This window comes from Terrapene carolina, unplaced genomic scaffold (assembly GCF_002925995.2).
Source record: "Terrapene carolina triunguis isolate 2854851 unplaced genomic scaffold, T_m_triunguis-2.0 Scaffold85, whole genome shotgun sequence".
Classification (NCBI taxonomy): domain Eukaryota; kingdom Metazoa; phylum Chordata; order Testudines; family Emydidae; genus Terrapene; species Terrapene triunguis.
Window position 1 is genome coordinate 8,659,240 of NW_020664436.1, and position 23,435 is coordinate 8,682,674.

Below are 23,435 nucleotides of genomic sequence, written 5' to 3' on the forward strand. Positions count from 1 at the left end.
AGTAGGGGTTGCCTGCCCAAGCATCAAGATGGACCAAGGAAGCCTTTTGACCTCAAGCCAGGGCCCGCTCAACTGCAATGCATTGGAGAGAAGTCACTGCTGCTAAGGGCCTCCCCAGCTCCAGAATCGCCCTCTGCAAATCAAACTGCTTCTAAGCTAAAGCAAAGGAGGAAAATAGTCAGAAAACTTTATTTTAAGGAGGAACTCAGGGAAACCTCTCTGTCTTTCATGTGAAATCAGAAAGGGGGGCGGATAGGGATATGGTCCCCATAGTTGTTTAGTACTCCTAATGTGCTGGCAGGGTGGGGATCTAGCTGACAATTCAAAATTCAAGGAGAGGAATCTCTTAGCTCCACTTCCATGCATGGGAATAAGGCAAATAAACCCATCCTGTCTAGAATGGGAGCAGCAGGCATCCAGGCCAGAGAATGTGCTGCACTGGCTTACAAAGATTAGCAGTTTTTAAATAACTTTATAGTATGTAAACGTTTGGGAAATAGAAAGGTTACAGTATGTAAAAACAGTACATACTACACATGCATCTGACGAAGTGGGCATTCACCCACGAAAGCTTATGCTGCAATACATCTGTTAGTCTTTAAGGTGCCACAGGACTCTTTGGTACTATACATTTAGACTCATGTTATTCTAATTATATATGTAAGAAAAACAGCAAATTTTAACACTGAAATTATCTTCCTGAAAAAGAGGTGCCTTCATCCCTCACAAGGGAAAAAGTCCCAGTAGACATTTCTCTGGCTTAGCTATTAGAAATTCAATTTATATAACTTATCTTTTAGAAAAGATAACCCTTGATTTTAATTCCCTCACTATTGTAGTCACTGCTTTGTTGTGTAGAACTGTTCTTTTAGAGTAAGTCATCTCTGAAAGCAGAATAGGCCAAAAAAGAGGGAAGACAAAAGAAATGGAAGAGAAAGAAAACACTGGCAGAAAAATGAGAACCAATCCATAGTTGGCAACCACAATAACTATTTCCACACATTTCATACCTGAATAGCAGCAAGTTTATGTCTTGAATGCACAAGAATCACTCTGGCTAACATCAGCAAGATAGGAAGAGAAGTCAGATTATAGACTGATTCACCATCCAGAACCAGCATACTCAGAACAGCTGTACACAATGCTTTGGGCTGAAAAAAGAAAGAACAAATAATATCAGCACCAGACAATATTAAAGCACTTAAATAGAAAATAATGTATTACAGGGCTTTAAAAAGATTACCCAACACCTCACTGTGATGCTCTGTACCTCGGGGGAACATCCTACACTCCCATGTTCTTCTTTATAAAATGATTGTGTGGTATCCAATACAAAGTTTGTCATGTTGGGTGTCTTCGGAAGGCTCATAATGCACTGAGCATGGTTGTTATAGTGATGTTATAGTAATGGTTACAGTAATGTTATAGTAAGGTTATAGGTTATAATTTCATGTATATAGTTATGGGCTGAAAATGTATCCTCACGGCTTAAAGCAAGCCCATGAAAAAACTCTCCAAGAACAGAGAGGCAGTTCACACCTCGTCAGGGCATGGATGGGACAAACCCAGCCCAGCCTCACAGGAACAATGGACACTGGCTTAGGCAGCAACAAAAGAATCTGTTACCCTCGAGGGAGTCACCCCTTCCTTTGGTCAGTTTGGGATTGCAATGAGGTAATGCTCACCTGACTTTGAAAGGGGGGGGAGGGAGGGAGGGAGAGGGGTCAAAGCCAAGAGGAAAGAAAGGACATGATAAAAGGGAGAGACATTTTGCCATGCTCTCTCTCTCTTCCACCTACATCTACAGACACCACCACCACCACCAAGCAACTGAAACGCTGATCAAAGGGGAGAGCCTGACTGAAAAGTAATCAGCCAGCCTGTGGTCAGAAGCATTTAAGTTTTTAAAAACACTGAAAGTTTTAAGATCAGCTTAGAATGCGTTTTGCTTTTATTTCATTTGACCAAATCTGACTCGTTATGCTTTGACTTATAATCACTTAAAATCTACCTTTATAGTTAATAAATCTATTTATTTCTTCTACCTAAAGCAGTGCATTTGGTTTAAAGTGAGTCAGACTCTCCTTGGGATAACAAGCCTGGTACATATCAATTTCTTTGTTAAATTGACAAACTTATATAAACTTGCAGCGTCCAGCAGGTATAACTGGACACTGCAAGACTGAGGTTCCTAGGATTGTGTCTGGGACCGGAGATATTGGCTAGCGTCATTCGGTTGCAAGTAGCTGGGAGCAGCTTACATGCCAGAGGCTGTGTGTGAACAGCCCAGGAATGGGGGTTCTCCCAGCAGAGCAGGGTAAGGCTGGCTCCCAGAGTCAAGGATTGAAGTGGCCTAGTAGATCACTGGTCCAGACAACACCAGAGGGGAACGTCACACTCACCAGAGGATAAAGTCTGCTCACCAGGCTGACGTACACTGGTACTCTCAAGCCACAACCCCACCCCAAGGCCTACCCCTTCTTGCTTCATCTCCTGCTGGTGGGGTATCCCTGCTAGATTGGGCTTAAAGACTCCAGTTCCCTGCTGGGTAAAATCTGCATCTCCAGTTAACAGCAGCCCCAGCACATAAATCCCATGTCAATTAATGATGCTGCCCACCAAACAAACTAACCAAAACTGCCTCCAATAATTTAATTAAGTCACCTTATAGCCACCCAAATAAGTCAATTTAGTGCATCCTTCCATTGTCCAAATAAATTAATGCTGGGTGTTTCTCTAATAGTCAGTTAGCGCATGCTATCTCCTCCCTCCCCCAGCACAGAGTCCTCTGATGGGGATAGTGTCAGCACAGTCCCCCATGGACATGCAGAACCCTCTGCTTGGGAAATTATGTTCCATGACTCCCGCTAAAGGGACTGCCCTCCAGAATGTCTCCTCTGCTTAATGGGGTATGGGTGCCATCCCCCACAGTGCATCCTGCTCTTAACCCAGAGTCCATGCATCCCTCCAACTATTTTAACTGTAATGACAGCCTTCTCCCTTTACAAAGGCAGCTGGAGATGTTTATTTTCTTGTCATTCCATCAGTTTACTCTTGCTTTATGTTTGGAAGGTTTCCTTAGCAAACAAAAGTTATGTACTTTTCCCCCCAAAAGTAACAGCTTTGCCTTCAACCTCTGGAGAATCTCTCATCTGAGAAAGATTCTTAGTCATCTTGGGTGAGTGGGGATTGTTCAAGCCCTGATGTAATATTAGCTGAGCAAAATATATATGGCTGTTTAAATATTAATTTGTTCCCAAATGGAGTAAGGTTATCTGCATCTAAACAATATTCAACACCTTGACTGTCAATTTACACTCAAGAAAAAACTTGCTAAGTGAAGTTGTTCACTTTTTAGTGGAGTCAAATCCTTGCCATAGTAAAGCTGGCTTTTTTCCCTCCCTGATTTTTCTGGGTAGTGCTGTAATTCATTTATATACATTTAGATAATTCAGCCTTGTATCCTACAGCCAATGCTGCAGGGTATCAAACTGTTCAATACCGAGAGGAATTTTTACATGACATCAGCATAGTGGTTTCAATTCCATTCATGAAAATGAAGTCTATGATGGTCTGATGAACCACTTGTGAGTAAAACAGTAAAGGAAATAAGTTATTTTACAGCTGTACTAAAAACCTAACCCCAGGCCCCCTCAAAGGAAGAATTTTACCAACATCCGTAACTGATCTGATTTTATGAAAAAGGTAATATGCTAAAGCAGAGGTCCTCAAACTTTGGGGTGTGCCCCTGTAGGGGGGCACAGATGATCATTCAGGGCATGCGGCTGGAGCCCCAGGCCAACCCCCCATGGAGGCTGGGGAGGGAGCGCCACCCAGCTCCGCTCCTAGCCCTGTCTGCCAGCCCCGTGTCCGGGGCTCTGGCTCCCGGTGCCACTCCCGCCCCCAGCTGTGGCCCCATCCTCGGACCCCTTACCTCTGTCTACGCTCCCCTCCCCCTGGAGCCTTGGCCCTGCTCCTGGCCCCAGTTGGGGGGCACGGACAGGGATAAGGGGGGGCACAACCCTGAAAAGTTTGGGGACCACTGTACTAAAGAATAGCACCAGGGATTCATTTGGAAACTAATTTATGCATACATCAACAAATTGAGTGCTAATTTTAAACTTTTTTTTCTTTTTTAAATTTTTCCTATGCTTACAGATACAATAAAATAAAGTACTAAGAAGCACACAGCATACCCACCTCCTATCAGCAAACCAGATGTCTATTTTGATAAAGACAAGCTCTCTGACCTTTGATATGTTGCAGCAATCTACAGTAAAATTATTTGCTGCAGCAATCCATTAGGCACAAGTTCACATTTCAAAGCCACTAGCAGGATAAAAGACACATCTGTCCAGTTAAAGCAGTGTCAGAAGGACAACCAAGAGGGGTAGAGATAGGTGGTAACGCTGTCCCAGACTTAGAAATGGGTCTAGGACTTTCAGAAAGCCATAGCAATTTTTCTTTTTAAGTTGCTCTCACAGTGTCATGCCCTCCTCCATGCAACCACCACCACATGGAGAGTCCATTTCTTCATGTCCAGAAACCTAAGCCAACAGCTGATCCTCTAAACCCACTCTCCAGACTGCATTTAGGAATAAAACCCAAACCAACAGAACTTGCTGCTAAAAGATATCAATGAGGATGAGAGCTTAGTAGGATACAAAAAAAAGGGTTAGACACTTACAATACTGACAACATCAAGCATTCCAAAGTCATGACTCAAGTGTCCCCCATCCCTCCTCCTCCATCTTAAGATTTGGCTAGAAATCATGAGGTTTTTAAAAAAATAATATATTTTTGAGTTCTTTTTATTTGCCTTCTAGTGTTTGAGCCATTAGGGGTTGCATTTTAAAGCTTTAATCTACAGCAGGAGGGGGTTTCAGAACACACATCAAATATCAAAAAAGCTGGCATAAGAACTGTGAGTCACAGTCCATTTTGGTCAATTTCACAGTGTTGTAACTATAGGGATCCTGACCCAAAAAGGAGTTGTGGTGGTGGGGTGGTCGCAAAGTTACTGGAGGGGAAGTTGCGGTACTGCTACCCTTACTTCTGTGCTGCTGCTGGTGTCAGCGCTGCCTTCAGAGCTGGGCAGCTGGAGAGCGGCGACTGTTGGCCAGGAGCCTAGCTCTGAAGGCAGAGCTGCCACCAGCAGCAGTGCAGAAGGATGGCATGGTATGGTATTGCCACTCTTACTTCTGTGCTGCTGCCTGCAGAGCTGGGCCCTCAGTCAGCAGCTGCCACTCTCTGGCCACCCAGATCCGAAAGCAGCAACACAGAAGTAAGAGTGTCATGGTATGGTATTGCCACCCTTACTTCTGCGCTGCTGCTGGGGCTGGAGGGGCGCTGCCTTCAGAGCTGGGCACCTGGCCAACATCTGCCACATTCCAGCCACCCAGCTCTGAAGGCAGCGCAGAAGTAAGGGTGGCACGCTTGTGTAGGAGGAACTCTGAGTTAGCTTCTTAAATACCTTCATGCTGTTTCACATCTGATACTCCTTGATGAAACATAGGACCCTTGTCTAATAACAGGCTTATTCAAAGTGATACAAGCTACAAAAGTGAGATCTTGGAAGATTGTTGCCGTTTTCATAATGTAATACAAATACTGTAATGATAAATAATTAATAAGTGTGTAATAAGCATGTCATAAGAACAAATTTTATATTTCCAAGATCACTGCTTTTATAATTTATACTCAGGTAAAGGAGAAAATCCCTGGAAATATTCATTTTTAGGAGGGGGTTCGTGAGACTCGACATTTTAGTGAAAAGGGTTCACAGGTTGTTAAAGTTTGTGAACCACTGGCTTAGACTAACTCAAACCCGATGGAAATGAGCCTGCATGTGGGGTGGGAAGAGAATGAAGTTTATTATATAACAATAGCCTGAATTAATGCCATGGAAGGCGGTCCCTAATGCAGAATTTGGGGCCATCATGTTGTGAAGTACACTAGCATTTTTTTCCCACAAGAATTATGAATGGATTCATTGGTCTCTTAGTGAAATCATACTGATACTTTCCAGCAAAGGGAACAGTCTGACGGTGTAGAAAAGGATTCAAGAAATGAAGTGCCAATTTGAATGTGTGAGGATAGGGATTCCCAAAGCTTTTACGAAAGTCCCATTAACTAAAAGAGTTTCTCATTAATTTAAAACTGATCTAAAAATGAACTGACAGGTGAAAGGCCAGCAGGAATTGTTATTTGTTTTAAACACCCTATGGCTTGTCTACAAGAATACTGGGTTCGTGGCAAGTGGAGGTGTAAATCCAGGTGGCCGTATAGACCTTATTGCTCACACTAAAAGTTCTCTAAAAGTGCTCTTTAATATACTCCCATTTCAAAGCAGGCTAGCACCAGACTAGTTTTACACCCCAGCTTGCTGCAAACTAAGTGTTCGTCGAAGCCCCAGGGTGTTTAAAATAAATAATTCCTGCTAGCCTTTCACCTATCAGCTAATTTTAACTAAATTAACTGTTAACTGTTTATCTGGACTAAGCGCTAGTCTACACTAGAAACACTACGGTGGCGCAGCTGCACCAATGTAGCTGTGCCGCTGCAGCGCATCTGGTGAAGACGCTCCATGCCGACAGGCAAGAGCTCTCCTGTCAGCATAATAAAACTAACTCTGTGAGAGGCGGTAGCTAGATTGGCGGGAGAAGCTCTCCCACCGACATAGCAATGTCCACACTGGCGCTTCAGTTGGTGTAACTTACGTCATCAGGGCAGTGGCTTATTTACACCAGTGAGTGACATAAGTTACACAGATATAGGGCTTTTCTACACAACAGGTTAAGTCTTTGCAGGATCAGGGCCACAGATTGTAAACCTTTTACCACAGAGGTCACCTCTTCCTCCCCACCCCCCAAACTTTTGATCCCAGCAAGTTCAGTCCAAAAATTGAGATGTACTTTTTTTCCTTTTTGTATTCAGAGTCATTATTTGTCAGCTTTCACCATTTCGCATACAATACCTGAGGCAATATCAGGTAGACTATTTAAGCATTCAAGTTCCTTAATGGCTGTTGTGCAATTCTGAGATCACTTCAGGGAAATGGAACACATACCTACTACTAAACTGTCAGCTGTTCCTCCATTTGGAAGTTATTAAACCATCTCAATATCTATACTCATAAGCATCAAAGCATAATTCAATTCTGTTAAAGATCCCACAGGATTATTGTTTAATTTACCTATAATCTAAGTGGGAATAGGATTAATTCAGAGGGGAAGAATAAATTTATACACCCTCATGAACACATTGCTCATGCAAGGCGTCTATAAGGACCCTACCTGTAGCTAATCTAAAAAACAGTATTCACAATTTGTTCTTTCACCTGATTTATCCAGGGACAGAAATAATTATGGTCAGATCCAGTTATCAATGCACTCATAGCACAATTATAATTAGAAATGCCTTCAGATGCTGATGCTGCCTAGGAGTAGGCATAAACCAAACAGCATAAAGTTAAGACCAAACTCGTAAAGAGCTCTGAAAACAAGAAGGGTAGTTTTGAACATGCTCCTGAAATGAATGAGATGAAGAGGTGGGGAAAAGGAAGGTCTATTATGGTATTTAAGATAACATGACATGATTGTGTTTCTTTATTCTTGCAACAGCAGCAGCACATTTAAGTATGGAAAGTTGGGACTTGAAGTGGTGTGGGAGAAAGCATTGCAGCAGTTATAGTGACAGGCGATGGAAGCATGGGCTAGGCTAGGGTTTCTTAGCACAGATAGAGAAAATCAGCAGCATTCTTTATTGCTCTCTCTCTGAGTTTGCACATTCAGGGTGGAGAAACAATGGATTCAGAGAGAAACAAAACGTCTCAACTGGGGTTTTATTTTGTTAATTGATAGAGTATTTCTTCTGTTTTCCCTCATATTTCTTGATGTAATTTATATCAGGACAATTAAGTACTAATATGTGGATAGGTTAGAAAGTTTAAGAATATTGAGGAAAGAATAGAAATCGGAAGTTTATGTTTTGTATTTGAACTGTCTAGGCTCCGGGAGTGGGGGAATGGACAGAGGTAAGGGGGCCGAGGCTGGGGGAGGGGCTGGCTAGCGCTCCCTCCCCATCTCTCACAGGGGCTGGCCCAGAACCGAGCCATGCCCCCTTAGCGAGTGTGCCCCCCAGTTTGGAGACCTCTGTATTAGTTGATCTATGATACAAATGCTGGACTTTACAATCCTTTACACTAACCATGATGTCCAGTTTTAGTTCCTTAATGTCTCAACAAGTTGCTAAACGTAACTTACAAAATAGCAACTAATGCCTAATGCGCAGTTGCGACAAAGGCACAAGCAGATATAATGCTGTGCTACTAAGGTAAAAACTCTGCTAACCCTCTCAGTTACTGAAAGGAATTATGCCTTGGGGGGGAAAAAGTTAGAGCACCTACTGTCGAAGACAGCTCAAGCTGGCAGTGGTTGGTGGGAGCTCTCCAGCTCCATACAGTCTAAGTTAGAAGTCCAGCATGGATTTCCTTCCTGGCTTTTGGTTCGATTGTGTGCTGAGTTGCCTGACAGCATAAGGTCCCTGGATCATTTTTTGGGGAAGGAGAGAAGAGGCAATTTTTAACATTGTTTTTGACTAGTTAGGAGGCTGTCAGTAGTCAGCTTCTCCCTCTTTAGTCTGCCCACAACTCCACCCCCACCTTCATTCATTGTCATCCCACTCTAGTCATGTTGTTGAAGGTGGGGAAGGAGCAAATCTAAGCAAAAGCAAACACTTTTTGTCCCACCGCCAGTCAAGACCATGGGGAGCACTAAGATGTGAATCCTCTAGTCCCTCCCCTGAAGGCCACTGAGAGGGTGAAGAAGTTAGCGTCTCTCTGTTGCTTTGATTCCATTATTCTAGGACAGAGTTAATTCTAAAGAAACTATGTTGAACCACAGATACAGAAACACTCATTAGTGCTGGCTGCACTGCTCCTCTTTGCTGTGATCCTGCCAGGAGCAAGAGCTAAGAAGATGAGCAGCCAGCACTGGCCCATTCCTATTCACTAGGGACAGACACACACAATGACTCACTAGGGTAAGCGTTCATCACACACTAAGAAAAGTGTCTACAATTACACTAGCTATGATTCAACTATTCTTGTCCAAAGTTCTGTTTTCTCCATGCAAGAATTGATATCACGAAGTGGTGCAAACAAAGCAGCTCCCTGATCTGTTTTAAGCAATGGTTACGTCAGCTGCTGCAAGAGCAGCAAAAAAACTATGATGGTGTATATTTTTATTTGTCCAAGATTTAACTAAAGGCATCAGCTATTGTATTCCTATAAGTAGATCTCTGTAGACACTCTAACTTCTATTAGTATAGGAAGAGAGATATAGAGAAGTCTTGGTGAGAAAGTGGCAATTACACTTCAGTCTAACTACATACCTCTAAAATATAATACTTCAAAAAAAGTTATTACTTTGTTGTATATGAAGAAAAAGATTCCAAAGTAAATAGAATTATCCACCAGTTCTAACTTTAAAAATCCCTTTGCTATCTTGTAGGACTATCATTTGTCTCAGTAATATGAAAATGCTTAATAATAACCCTATTTATTAAGGGTTTGATCCTGAAAAGGTGCTGAGCATCCACAACTCCCACTGAAATCCACCTCAGCTATAGATGCTCAGCATGTTTTGGGAACATCAAGCCTTCAGTTTCCCTTCTGTTGGACAATCTTGTTGACAGTCCTTGAGAAACAGCTTTTGTTAATCATTTTAACTGGATCAAAACATTGTAGGCTAAATACTCTCACAGTAATTATGAATATACTATATTGCAATTAAAGCCTCTGCCATATCCCAAATAAATTAGAGAGATGCCGTAGACCAGGGGTGGCCAAACGCAGCTCACGAGCTGCATGTGGCTCTTTTGCACTTAAAATACGGCTCACAGAGTCCTCCATCCTCCACCTACCAGACTAGAGCAGGGGGATCTCGAGGCTTCAGCCCTGCAGGAGATGCCTGTCGGGGCTTGGGGCTTCAGCAGGAGTGGGGCTGAAGCCCTGAGAACTTCTGAAGATTATACTATGTGGCTTGGAGGGTCAGTAAGTTTGGTCACTCCTGCCCTAGACACTGCCTCTGGCTGTTCTGTTGAAACTGATTTTTTTTTTTTTTTTTTTTTTTTTTTAAGGTAACATTTCGTTCTGCAGTCTGACCAGGTTGAGATGTTTGGAATAGAATATTATGAATTGGGGAGGAGAAATCTCATGCTATTCCATGTGAGAACACCAGATGGCAGCTTTGAAGGTGCTCAAAAGGCTTTACAAATGTGACATTACCCCCTTCCCAAAGTTTATGACTGCACTTTTGAATCCAGTGCCTTAGTCTAATGCGTGGCCATGGAAGCCCATTAAAATATGTGCTTGTGTAGAATCGCTGGGATTACCTGGGAGTTAACAAGGTTAAGAATGTTTTAATACAGAAAATAGGAATGCTTTGTATATATATCAGATCTTTGCAGAAAGCCACAATCTCAGAACCACTGAAGTCTGCTTCTCAGGAGTTTGCAAGACATAAGTTGCCATAGGTTCTTTGAATGCAACATTTCTGTACCTTATGTTTGCCAGACACTAAAGTGTCCACTCTGAAATACTCTCTTAAGACTGTACTTGGAAGAGGCTCATGCAGGGAAATGAGAAAACCCCGTGACACTCTCACAGTCACCCTAGCTGCAGCAACAGAATTTACAGATAGTAAATTTCTATTAATTCACATTGCCTGCATTTGTTTAGGACACCTGTGTATGCTTGTTACAGGAGACGTGCTATCAGTGAATAGAAGTGACAGTAATTAACCAAAATACAGTTTTTTAAAATGTAAGCGTACCTCACAGAACTGGTGTAACAATGAAGATGGCAAAAAGTCCTGAGGCTGTAAGTGAACAGGAGGTCCAGTCCAATTGCTCTGAACAAAGAGCTGCAAACTGCCCACGCCAAGCAGAAATATCAACCTTTGTCTGCAAGACAGATAATCAAAGCAATTAACTGATGATATTTTTCATCAAAAAACATATTAGAACAGATTTAGTCTCATACCAATTAAAACACCCTTGCAGCCTTAAAATTTGCTATTTCTTACTGAAAGAAAAACAAAGATGAAGAAATTCAGTATCCAAGACTGTAGAGCTATGGGGGGAAAATAATGAGAGTATGAATATTCTATGGATATCAAGAACATTCAGAGTTGTCATAATTAACAACAAGTATTTTAGAAGCAATATTAAATCTTGTGCTTCATTGCTTAATCTCTAACTATTAGAGATCAGGGTAAGGCCTACTGTGGGGAGCAGATTAATCCACATCTGCATACTACAGGAGTTTTACACCTTCCTCTGTAGCATTTGGTACTTGTCAGACAGACAGAAAACTAGACTACATAGACCTTGGGTGTGATCCAGTATGGCCATTCTTATAGTCTGGTCTACATGACCTAGTTGTGCATGTGTCTACACTTAAATGTATTTCCCATTGATATAAGAACCCCATTATGCCAACACAGGAACACCACCTCCCTCAGTGACACAGAGCCATGGCCAATGTACTTAGGTCAAAGCAGCATGAGTGCAGACACCATGTTACTTACGTCGACCCTAACTATTCTCCAGAAGCTGTCTCAATGTCCAATGCTGACCACTCTGGTCACCATTCTGTACTCCACTGCCAAGGGGTCATGTAGACCACAGTCGTCACTCCTGACCTTTAAAATCACACAAATTTTTGAAATGCCTATTCCAGATTGCCCCACTTGACAAGTGCATTTAGCAGCTCTCCATTGTTGAATGCAGCTGGCCAGCTGACCATGCCAGCTACATGCTCCTAATGCACTCCTGCCTGGAGGAGACAGATTTTTGCATCTCCTGGGCCTGCAGGGAGAAGTGGCTGTGCAGGTACAGCTCTGAATCAGCCTTAGAAATGTCAACATCTATGAACAGATTCCTTGGGGGATGCAGTAGAAGGGGTACAACAGGGACCAGCAGCAGTGCTCTGTGAAAGCCAAGGAGCTGCGGCAGGCATACAAGAATGCCAGGCAGGCTAGCAGTTAATTTGGTGCTGAGCTGCAGGCTTGTTGCTTTTACAATGAGCTGCGTGCCATATTCAGCGGAGACACTCACCCCACACACACACCATGGATACCTCCAAGAAGCCCAAGTCACAGGCCCCTGCTGTGAACAGCAAGAAGGAGGAGGTGGAAGAGGAACGAGAAGGAGGAGTACGGGGGAACAGGTGACCGAGGGACTCAGTTGCGCAGCAAGCCAGGACCTGTTTTTGACTCCACTTCAGTTCAGCTAGTCCAACACAGCCAAGCCCAATGCAGGGTAAGCGTGTAGATAAATTTTCAATTACAGGAGTGGCACTCCCAAAATAGCAGGAAACATCTTTTGACTTTTCATTAATTTACTTGTACTAGAAGAGGAAGTGGTACAACCAAGAGAGGCAGAGTTGCTATCTGCTTCTCATTCCCCTATAGAGTTCAGTGTGAGGGCCCATGCAGAGAAATTTGTTTATGTACGCAGGGATAGCCCTTGAATCCTTCTGACAGATCTTGATGACACTTTCATGGAAGTACCCTGCTATCCTCTGCAAAAGGTTTCTAGAGAGGGCTGCCTTATTTTGTCCTCAGCAGTAGGACACTTTCCCATGCTGCTCAGCGATAACTTCGGCAGGCACCATTGCAGTACACAGACTAGCAGCATATGGGCTGGGGTGACTTTGGGACGCCAGCAGTAACTATGCTTGCACCCCGTTATGCTCAGGAGTGAGATATCAGCAAAAATCACCACCGCCTGCGGAAAACGGTGCCAATATTCAGTGGCATTGTCCTATGCAACTAAATTCATGCAACTGAGCAATTCCCTCCTCATTTTCTTAACCACCTGCAGGCCATACTCATGGTGGCGGTTGCTGTGACTGTGCTGCACAAGGAATCCCAAGCAGAAGTGAGAGGGTAATGCTTAAAACTTTAACGGAGCAAGCAGAGAGAGTTTAGCATATTACATTTCTCTTTCTGCAGTAAATACACTTACAATAGTACTTCTGTGTATTTTATCTGCAGCTCCTGCCATCGTGGACTTCAGGGTCTCCCCCTCCACACCCTCAGAATGCCTATGCCAAATAAGGAGGCGAAAGAAGAGGACTCGGGATGACGTGTTCAATAAGAACCAGTGCTACATTGGACTGTGAACACAGGGCCTGGAGTGTGAATATTGCAGACAGCCTGGAGAAGGAAAGAGTGGAGAGGAAAAAGGCCCAGAAGTCCCAGAAGGAAAAGGAGAGGGAGATGCACGAGGACATAAAGGGGCTTCTCAAGCAGCAAACACAGATGCTGCAGACTCTGGTGGACCTGTAGGTTCAATCAATCAATCTCAGGCTCGCCTCCCTCACAGCCCATTGAGAACACAATGTCCCACCTCAACATTCCATGTGGCATTGGAGGTCACAGCAGTATCCCTACCACTCTATGCTGAGGGACATTAAAGACAATCACAGCTTCACATACACTAACCTGTGAAAGCCAGGGTTGGTGTATACATAGCTGAAATGGACATGAATGTTCTTTCCTTTTAATACATTCACAGAACAAAACTTAAGTTTTTAATGTTTTAAAATTACTGGGGGTTTTTTGCACTGATTTTGTTACAGAATAAAATTCTATTATTTAGAACATAATTCATCTTCATTAGTTCACAACATATGTGGCCAAGTGCTCAGCAGTTCTGAAAGGAACCAATTACCTGTTACTGCACAGTGTCACACAACTAATGAAATCAGTCTCAAACAAAATTAATAGGTGCACTGACAATATTATATTCCTACATGTACAGCAATAGCCACATTTCAACATTACCAATTATAATCTGCTGGTCGGGAAAGAAAGTCTCTGCTTGCAGCTTTCTGAACAGTCTTGTGTTCTTAAAGATGTGCGTATGATACACCTTCCCTGATCAGTCCACATTGATGTTGGTAAAGTGTCCCCGGTAATCTATTAACACTTGCATTATCATAGAAAATTAGCTCTTTCTATTTATGTACTCTGTGGCAAGGTGGTCTGGTGATAAAATAGGGAAATGCATGTCATTTATTGCCACACTGCAGTTTGGGAACCCCATTACTGCAAAACTATCCACTAGGTCCTGCACATTTCCCAGAGTCACAGTCTTGTGTATTAGGAGGCGATTAACGGCCCTGCACACTTGCATGCCAACTGCCATGGTGGATTTCCTGACTCCAAATTATTACCAGTCAGTCAGAAATCAATCTGGCATCACAAGCTTCTACAGTGCAATCACAACTTGCTTCTCCATTGTCAGTGCAGCTCTCACGTTGGTGCCCCTGTGCTGGAGGGCTGAGGTGAACTCCATGCACAGATCCATGAATTTGGCTTTGCGCATCTGAAAGTTCTGCAGCTACTCCTCATCATCCAAAACCCGCATTATGGTGCAGTAACACCAGTCAGTGCTGGTTTATTGGGCCCAGAAGTGGCACTCTACCATCTCCAGCTGCTCCATGAACACCATCCAACCTTGATTTGGTTCTCACTATGTCCCACAGCAATCGGTCCTCCAAGAAACTGTTGACTCCCATCACCAGCCAGACAATAATTGCACTGTCTATTGCTCGCTTGTTAAATTTTTAAACAAACACCTTCCTGATTTCTTCCATGCTGTACCTCACACTTGGGAGGAGCAGAGACATCTACAAAACTACCTTATCATTATCCTTCTTCAAATCCCTCATTAAAAAAAACAAAACAAAAACAAAACACAAAACACAAAACAAAAAAACAAAACAAAACCAACTCTTTTGCTGTGATGCCTACAAAAAACTTGACAATGGTTAGGCTGCTGGTACGCAGAGATCACTGCCTATTGTGCTGACCAATATTGTCCCATTGTTTCCTTGCGCTCCACCATCTGTCTGTAAAAATCTGCTGTCTCTTGTCTTGTATTTAGATTGTAAGCTCTTTGGGGCAGGTACTGTTCTTGTTTTGTGTTTGTACAGCATCTAGCACAATGGAGTCCTAATCTATGACCTGGGCTTGCATGATAATACAAACGAATAAGGGAACATATGCTATCAAGCTTTATAATATACCTAAGCAAAAGTGTATGTATAATTGGTGATTTTGTTTAGAAAAAGAACTGACCAATTTATATATTGTTAGAGAACATAAATAGAGCATCGGATGAAAAACAAGTCAACAGTCAGGGTGCTCACAATGAGGTTTCTTGTGGTTTAAGCTTTCATTCAACTTTTGGATTCCTTTCTGTCTTCCCTGGCTTGCTTTCTTAACATGTTGGATCCATGAACATACTATACTTCCAGACCAAGGAGACAGCAACAAGGTGACATACAAAAAACAAACGTGGATACCAAAAAGAAAAGGAGCAAATGAGACTTATTCTTTTCCCAAAGAGGTCATTGAGCCCTTTTGGGATTCCCTTGGGATAGTCCATTCCCTCTCTCTCTTCCTATATCACACAAACATTACTTCCTTCCACTCTCCAAGATCACACATCAAGGTGACCTGCAGGCAGAGATAGGCTAAATGTGGTTCCTTTAGAAGTCACCAATGTTACTCTGAATTGAATCAAACTTTTGAGCTACAAAAGTTGCTCCTTCTCTGCAGGTAACACGTATCCAGTCTCCTAAACTTTCCAAGTTACAACTGACTCAGGATCGAAGCCCATAAATATATCTCCCTTCTGGCAGCAAAATGTGTTACCATTTGATAGTTGACTCACCTAAATGGACCATCATAATTCACTGGTGATTGTTTTTAACAAGGAGAGTAAGAGTGTTAATTTTCCAATGTAGTTCAGTAAGTATGAAACTAATAATATTCACTTGCTACATTTATCAGAAGGAGGGAGAGTATCACCAGATCACTCTAGACTCATTTATTTTACAAATACTACAAATGATGAATGAGAAGATTTTATTTATTTTGCCTGGGCATGTGGGCTGAATGGAGCCAGTGAGTTACCATCTCTCTCTCTCAAGGAGAAGAAAGGAGCAGTGGCACAAATCTCTAAATAAATAAATAGAAGTTATTTTTGAGAGCGGGAAGAATCAGAGTGAATTGAGCTACTTTATTTTTACAGGGAAGGTAGGGGACAGGGAGTGGAACAGGCCCAGGGCTGCTCTTCACAAAATGAGAAGTGGGTGGTGAGGGGGGAAAAAGAGCAGAGACTTGTGAGCTACTGCTCCTTTAAGTAGGACAAGAGGAGTAAGACATACCAAAGACTGAGGTACAGAAGAAAGAGCAGTTGAGAGGCAGAAGACCTTCTGCACATCAGGAGTACAGCAAGAGAAGCAATGAAACCCTGTAAAGAGGTGGAGTCCACTGTAAATTCATTGGGGTGTGGGGCACATTATCATTTTAGGGCTTAATTTAAATCAACAAGATGCATCAATGTTGAGTACTATTTATTATCAGATGATAATATCTTGAACAGTTAAACTTCAACTGTTCAAAAGACTCATTTCTTTAAAGTGCACCACACTAGACTAGAGAGGGTGTATTTCAGCTTGGGGATTAGGATTATACTTTGGGCTAGTACGTACTAGGTACATTTTTCAATCCCTGATAGAGTGCGGTCTTTCTTCTTTGTATACTCTGAACAAGATGTTCCAAGAAACAGTTTACAATATTGAGACTTTCTCCAGACTATATCCCTATCTGATTTTCAGCCAATATTTAATTTCAGAAAAAGTCAGTCACCGTTAAAACTGTTCTGATCCAGAGACCAGTAGCACACTGCACTATATTTGTATTCTTATAGCTCAGAATATCTCTCCGCATATTCTACTTCCTGACCTTTTCCACTTGATAGATTATAAAGTCCTTTACAAAGAATGCTGCTCTCCCCACCTCTACAGATAAACATATCGTTTTGCTAGACTATGACCAGAGATCATGGGAGGCCATTATTATTTTCAGCCCAATGCTTCAAAAGAGTCAGTTACATCTATTTTGCCTTCACTGTGTGAAGTTCTGCAGGGACAGGAATAGGGATGTAAAAGTTGAACCAGTTAACCAATAAGCTCAATGCTTATCGGTTTCTGTTAACAATTAAATGTCACCCCTGGCAGTGGGGATCCCCGGCATGCAGCATCCCCACACCCCTAGTTCCCCGGTTAAACGTTTAACTGATAGACTTCTAATTGGTTACACAGTTACGGTTTTAAACGTTATTTACATCTCTAGAAGGGAACCTGGGTCTGTGGGGTGTGAGATAACCGACGCCTTGCCACTATCCTGCAGCCATGGTAGTGCAGTGGAGATAAATACAACCAGAAGTACTGCCTCGCAAAGCGAGAATGACATCTTCCCTCATGGACCTTGCTTGGTCCAGGCAACCTATTTAAGCCCAGAAATTGTTCCAGGAAGGGTCTGTGCAACGAGGTAGCTTCCCTGCCAGCCACAGTGACTGACCTGTGTCTTGGCTTGCTTTTGGACTCCCGACCCCAGCTTGGATTCCTGGACTGTGACTCTTGGCTCTGATCTTCAGTGCTGTTCGTGGCCTCTGACCACCACTGCTCCAACCACTAGATCTGACAGCACAAGCCCTGGTTGAGACACTGTACCTGACATTCTCACTAAACCCTTTATTGCTTTTAAGTTTCTCATACTGTATGTAGGCATTTGCAGTTCTTTGCACTTTCTTGGGTATGATTACTTTACCATCTTGCTTTTTTGTTCTCCTCCAGCCCTTCCCCCAGTGCAATTACTATTGTTAAGGATAAGATTATGTAAGATTAAGTAAATTTAATGATTTCAGCTATTTAAACCTGAAATGTTATGGTACTGTAATTGTAGGGGTCCTGACCCAAAAAGGAGTGGTGGGTGGGTCTCAAGGTTATTGTAGGGGAGGTTACGGTACGGCTACCCTTACTTCTGCGCTGCTGCCTGCAGAGCTGGGCCCTAGTCAGCAGGTGACACTCTCCGGCCGACCAGCTCTGAAGGCAGCAACACAGAAGTAAGGGTGGCATGGTATGGTATTGCCACCCTTACTTCTGCGCTGTTGCTGGCTGGGTGCTGCCTTCAGAGCTGGGCGCCTGGCCAACTGTTGCCGCTCTCTGGCCGCCAAGCTCTGAAGGCAGTGCAGAAGTAAGGATGGCAATACTGCAACTCCCCTAAAATAACCTTATGACACCCAATTTGAGAATCGCTGGTCTCCCCTGTGAAATCTGTATATTATAGGGTAAAAGCACACAAGACCAGATTTCACGGGGGATGGGGGTGGTGTGTGATCAGATTTCATGGTCCATGACATGTTTTTCATGACCATGAATTTGGTAGGGCCTACCCATAGTGGGGCTTGGGCTCTCATACCTGCATTCCCCCCCATTATTTTTAATAGAAGTCACAGACAGGTCATGGGCTTATATGCATTTTTGTTTATTGCCCATGACCTGTCCGTGATTTTTACTAAAAATAACAATGACAAAATCTTAACTTTCGCTATTGTACACCTTATAAATATAGATGGTTCCTACCCTGCCCCAACTCCCCACCACACCAACTGGGCTGGGTCTGTTCTCCTTGCTACCACTTTCTCTAAAACAAAAAAAAAACAACAAAAAACCACTTTCATAACTCCATTCAATTAGGAATCCTTAAACCATATATTATTTATGTGACAAATTGCAAACATTAAATCCAGACATATTAACATCTAGTGTTAGAAAGAGGACTTGAATGTATTGTACAGTGGAAATGCTGTAAATGCTTTATAGAAAGTCAGGAGGAGAAAATAGTTCTTACTCATAGGAAATGGTCCTTGAGTTAAGATTTGTAATTTTAAAAGGATAAAGATATTTTCACAGTGTGACTCACATTGCATAATGTAAACATTGTGTTATGTCATGTTTTGTGGAACTTTAATTATTGACATATATGTAATCTGATGGTTACAGAATTACAAACAATGATCAATTGTTTGTGGATGCAGAGGAAAGGTGAGATTAATTTAAAACTGATTAACTTCTTGATTCCAGTAGCTTCGGATAAAAACACTGCTAACAATGGATGTGACTTCAAAAAAACACCTGAACCCACTATGTGGAAATAGAATATAGTGAAAGAAATTAATTCATTTTGATTTTTCTGTTTCTAAATAGATTTCTTGAGTTTTATTTCTGAGATTTGTTCTCCTGGAACAAAAGTTTTAGAGGTTCCATACTGTCAAAGTTTACAGAAGATAAAATGACCTCTAATAAAACTAACATAGCCTCTTCTAGCCTCACATATAATAAATCAATGATTCCCACCTTTCCACGTTATCAGCATCTGCAACAGAACAGTCCAGGTACGCTACTATCAGCTTCTCCAAGTAGGTGTCAATCTTCTCCTCTGTCATTGTGAGTGTAGTGAAAACATCCTGGATCACTTCACTTAATAAAATGGCCTCATAGTTCCCTTTGAAATGCAACTGCAGTAAGGATTCACTTCCTGGAATTAAAACAAATAAAAATCAGAGTGCGATGACAGCAAGATATAAAACAACAGATGTTTTAAGGCACATAAGACCGATCCAAACCAAAACTTTAAACATTCCCCACTCATCGTAGGAAAAAAGAATCTCTATTCACCTGACATTAAATGCAAATACACCTTCTTCAAACAGAACACCCCCAGCAGGCTGAGATCTTAATGTTCAAGCTGAATTTTACAAATCAGTGCTACCTTTTCCCAATGAAAATATGAATTGCTCTATGGAGTTCAAGCATAAACAATCATTTTTCAACACCACTAAGGAAACCTCAAGTTTCAGGCAAAAGACCTGAAACTATTTTACATGTACAGAATGTACACGTTAAAACTAAATAGAAAGATTTTAATGGTCTTAAGTGAGACCAGCACTTGTAGTGCAAAAATGTCTTAAATGCCATAGGTAACTCACTGAGACACTAGCTCTGTATCACAGGCTAGAAGACCTTTTCAGAGATCATGAGACAATTTTCTGACGACGAAAGAGAAAGGATTAGTTCAACACACTCTTATAAAAGGAGTTCAAAGAATAAGTTTCCATCTAACGTAGCCTATGTCACACACCCCTTCCTGTAGCTGCCAAAGATATTCACAAGGAATGAGCAAGATAAATTCTTATATAGATAAAGAAACTATTTACCATGGTAACTTTACCACTTATCATCAAGAAGTTTGCACACGGAATGGGATTTTCAGAAATGCTCAGGCTAGGCCTAACTCTATTCCCAGTGAAGCGCTGCAAAAAACTATCATCCTACATTGCTGAAAAGTTCACACACATTTAGGAAGGCTTCTCAAACAGCGTGGGTCTATTTCCCTTATGATGGACAGCAAATAGCATGCGTGTTTTCCTGCAGGTCAGTACATTCAATCCTCAAGAAGCACTGGACCTCTAAGTATTCAGTCTTGACCCAAGACTTGTGAATTTGACCCATGCTCTTCCTGGCTGATGAAAGGGTCGTGAGCAACTGCTGCCACTCACCAGAACAACCTATCCCTTGTTCAGGGAAGGAATGTGATAGTGTGACCAACAATGAAGAAACCCACCCTGGATACATCCGTTTCAACAACATAAGCTACTACTGTGAGCACATCAAACCTCTCCTTCATTCTATAAACTGACTTATTATATAACAGCAAATCAAGTTCAAGATCTTGGACCTTATCTTCAAGGTGCTCAATGGACTGGACCCAGCATATCTAAAAGATCACATAAAGCTCCAGGGTGAAGACCATGGTTGATAACTCCACTCCTGAAACACAACAGGACTCTCTACAGTAAGGGTGAAGCACAAATGTGCAACAGACAGACCTTTCTCAATGGCTGTTTGAAGGTAAGAAATGAACTCCCACAGGAACTAAGTACCATTACAAACCTTCTCACCTTCTGTTCCACGTACAAGGTGCACTTCAACATTGTTGTCTCTACAAAACACACACAGCAGCATTACCCTGCACACACAATTCTCTCACCGGGGAGAAGATAATAGAGAAATCACATGACAGATGTTGGTCACACCACTGAATAAAAAACTGGAAGGTGCTTGGATATTACTGTGATGGAATTGGTATAAGAGCATTCTTTGAGTAAAACAGACAAGGGCCATCTGGACCTGTGCCATTCTCTTTCAAAATCCACCACCTGCTTAGTCAAAGCTCAAAAGTCTCTCTCCCCACTGACACTTAAGTATTTCAATAGGTGGATGCCTGGCTTGAGAGGGCAAATGCTTGTTTGTGCTTGAAATACAGAAGAGTCTCCTCACAAAGAATGAAAGATTGCATTTAAAAAGCCACTGAGTGTGTTAGAAGAAAAATGGGCCACTTACAGCCTCATCAGACCCTCCCAAGAAAAGTACCTTTCATTGTAATTAGTTACATGACTGATAAAAATATGGAATAACTAGCAGGTACCAATGTTTTGCTCTCCTTCCCTGCAATAAAAAGGAGTTTCATGTAATTACCAATTTCAAACAATTTGCCAATGCCAGTAACATGTCATGTTAAAGTCAAACCAAGAATTTTTAGTGTAATTAAACAATAATCAGTACATCCCTGATATCCTCAATGGCTGAGTACCTCTACACTGCAATTAAACACGCCTGGCTGGCCTGTGTCAGCTGAGTTGGACTTGCAAGGCTTGGGCTGAAAGGCTATAAAACTGCAGCGGGTTCAGGAGGGTCTCAAAGGCAAGACTCCAGACTGAGCTGGGCTGTCTATGATGCAGCTTTATAGCCCTGCAGGCCGAGCCCTGCAAACCCGGCAGCTGAGACAGGCCAGCCAATGGTGTTTAATTGTAACGTAGACATACTCTTTGTCTTAGTAGTAATTGTAGCATCAAGTACAGTCAGCCCTAGTTGGCACAAGCTAAATTATGTCATTTTGGGTATGTCAACATGGCAAAAAAATAAGTGCTCTAACTCAAGCTACCATACTTGGGTTAAAATAGCAGTTAAGACACAGCAACTCAGTTTGTTAACTCCAGTTAGCAGTTCAAGTTCAACCACAAACTCCTTCTAGGGGTCATCTATAGTGCAAAGTGAAGGTGTGATTGCAGCAGAAACAGACATACCTATGCTAGCTCTAGTCTACTACCACGGATAACAACAGTAGCAAAGCCATATCAGTACAGGCTTCAACCCGAGCTAGCAACCAGCGTACAAGCCCTCCAGGGTTCCTGGGAACATACTCCAGTTGCTAGGCTGTGCCACCATGTCTACACTCCTATTGGTACCCATGCTAGTTAAATTAAGGCTAACACAAGTATGTCTGACCCGGCTACAATCATACTTTCACTTTGCCGTGCAGACGCAGCCCTATAGGCTTAACTACAGCTGCTAACCAACGCTGCTGTGCCTTCACAGCCACTGGAACCCGAGCTGAGCGCGCACCGTTCGGCAGTAGACAGACCCTGTGAAGCGACGTTACCTGACCCGTCTGTTCGAGGACAACAAGGTGCAATTCCCCACCACCAGCAGCAGAGCCGGTAACGCCCTGCCCAGGTGTATGTTGAGTTGTTACAAGTAACAACCCCCGGTCTCCTGCACGGCGCGCTAAGGCGGCCCGGTGAGCGGTGCGGAGCCCCTGCAGCGCCTGGAGCCGGGTTCACTCCGCAGAGCTGGGCAGTTACAGCATCCCCAACAGCAGGCACCATCTGCACGTCCCACCGGCCCGGCTTCGCCGCAGCCTCGGGGACCCCGGCCCGGCCTCTCACCTGCGGCGGCCAACGCGCTCTGCTTCCCCCGCCGGGACTCCGCGGCGCTGGGGAAGCCCCTCAGGAGCGCCCGCTCCAGCGCCCACATCCTCCACGCCTACTGCTGCCGCCGCCTCGCGCTCACTCTTCGGCCCCCCACCAGCACTGAGGTGCTACTCCCTCACTGACCACCGCCACCGAGCTCCCAACCCATGTGCCGCGACCGGCCTCAGGGAGCCGCCATGACAGCTTCGCGAAGCACGATGGGCGGAGAGCGTTGGCGCACGCGCGGTGGAACCAACTGCTTCTGGCTCGCGCACTGAGCGGGGCCGACGGAGTGCGCACGCGCGCCATATTGCCGAGCAGTTGAGCGAGTGTGTCACGGTGAGATGCAGGGCGGGGCATCGTCTCCCTTCTGCAGCCCAGCCCCGCCCCGCCCCGCCCCGCCCCGCCCCGCCTCCTGCGTGCGGCCGGGCCAAGCCCCTCGGGCTGCTCTTTAAACGTCGCTCCTGAGGGGAGGCGGGGTCAGGCGGAGCCTGAGGGGTTAGCACCGCACCGGCCTTATTGAATTTGCAGAGGCGCGCGCGGGGTTTGAGGCGTCTCCCGCTCGGACTCTCCGCAGGAGCCGCGGCTATGGGGCTGCCCATAAACTAGGTACCATTGTGGGGCCCTTTTCCAGAGCGCCCCCCACCCTTTGTGACACCGTGTGACGCACAAACAGTAAAACCAACTCTTGGCGCCCC

At 43.5% G+C, this 23,435-nt stretch overlaps 1 protein-coding gene across 3 annotated transcripts in view; it reads right to left on the reverse strand.

Moving 5' to 3' along the window:
• Positions 1-22,940, reverse strand: part of TTC27 (tetratricopeptide repeat domain 27) — a 164,982-nt gene extending 142,042 nt beyond the window's left edge. For all 3 annotated transcript variants that reach the window (XM_026649784.2, XM_026649783.2, XM_026649782.2), the window contains exons 1-4: positions 22,714-22,940; positions 19,283-19,463; positions 10,836-10,965; positions 1,011-1,151 (exon numbers count right to left, since the gene is read on the reverse strand). In XM_026649784.2, coding sequence (XP_026505569.1) covers positions 1,011-1,151; positions 10,836-10,965; positions 19,283-19,463; positions 22,714-22,801 — 540 coding nt within the window. In that variant the 5' untranslated portion in view covers positions 22,802-22,940. The remainder of the gene's footprint in view (positions 1-1,010; positions 1,152-10,835; positions 10,966-19,282; positions 19,464-22,713) is intronic.
• Positions 22,941-23,435: the final 495 nt, after the last annotated feature.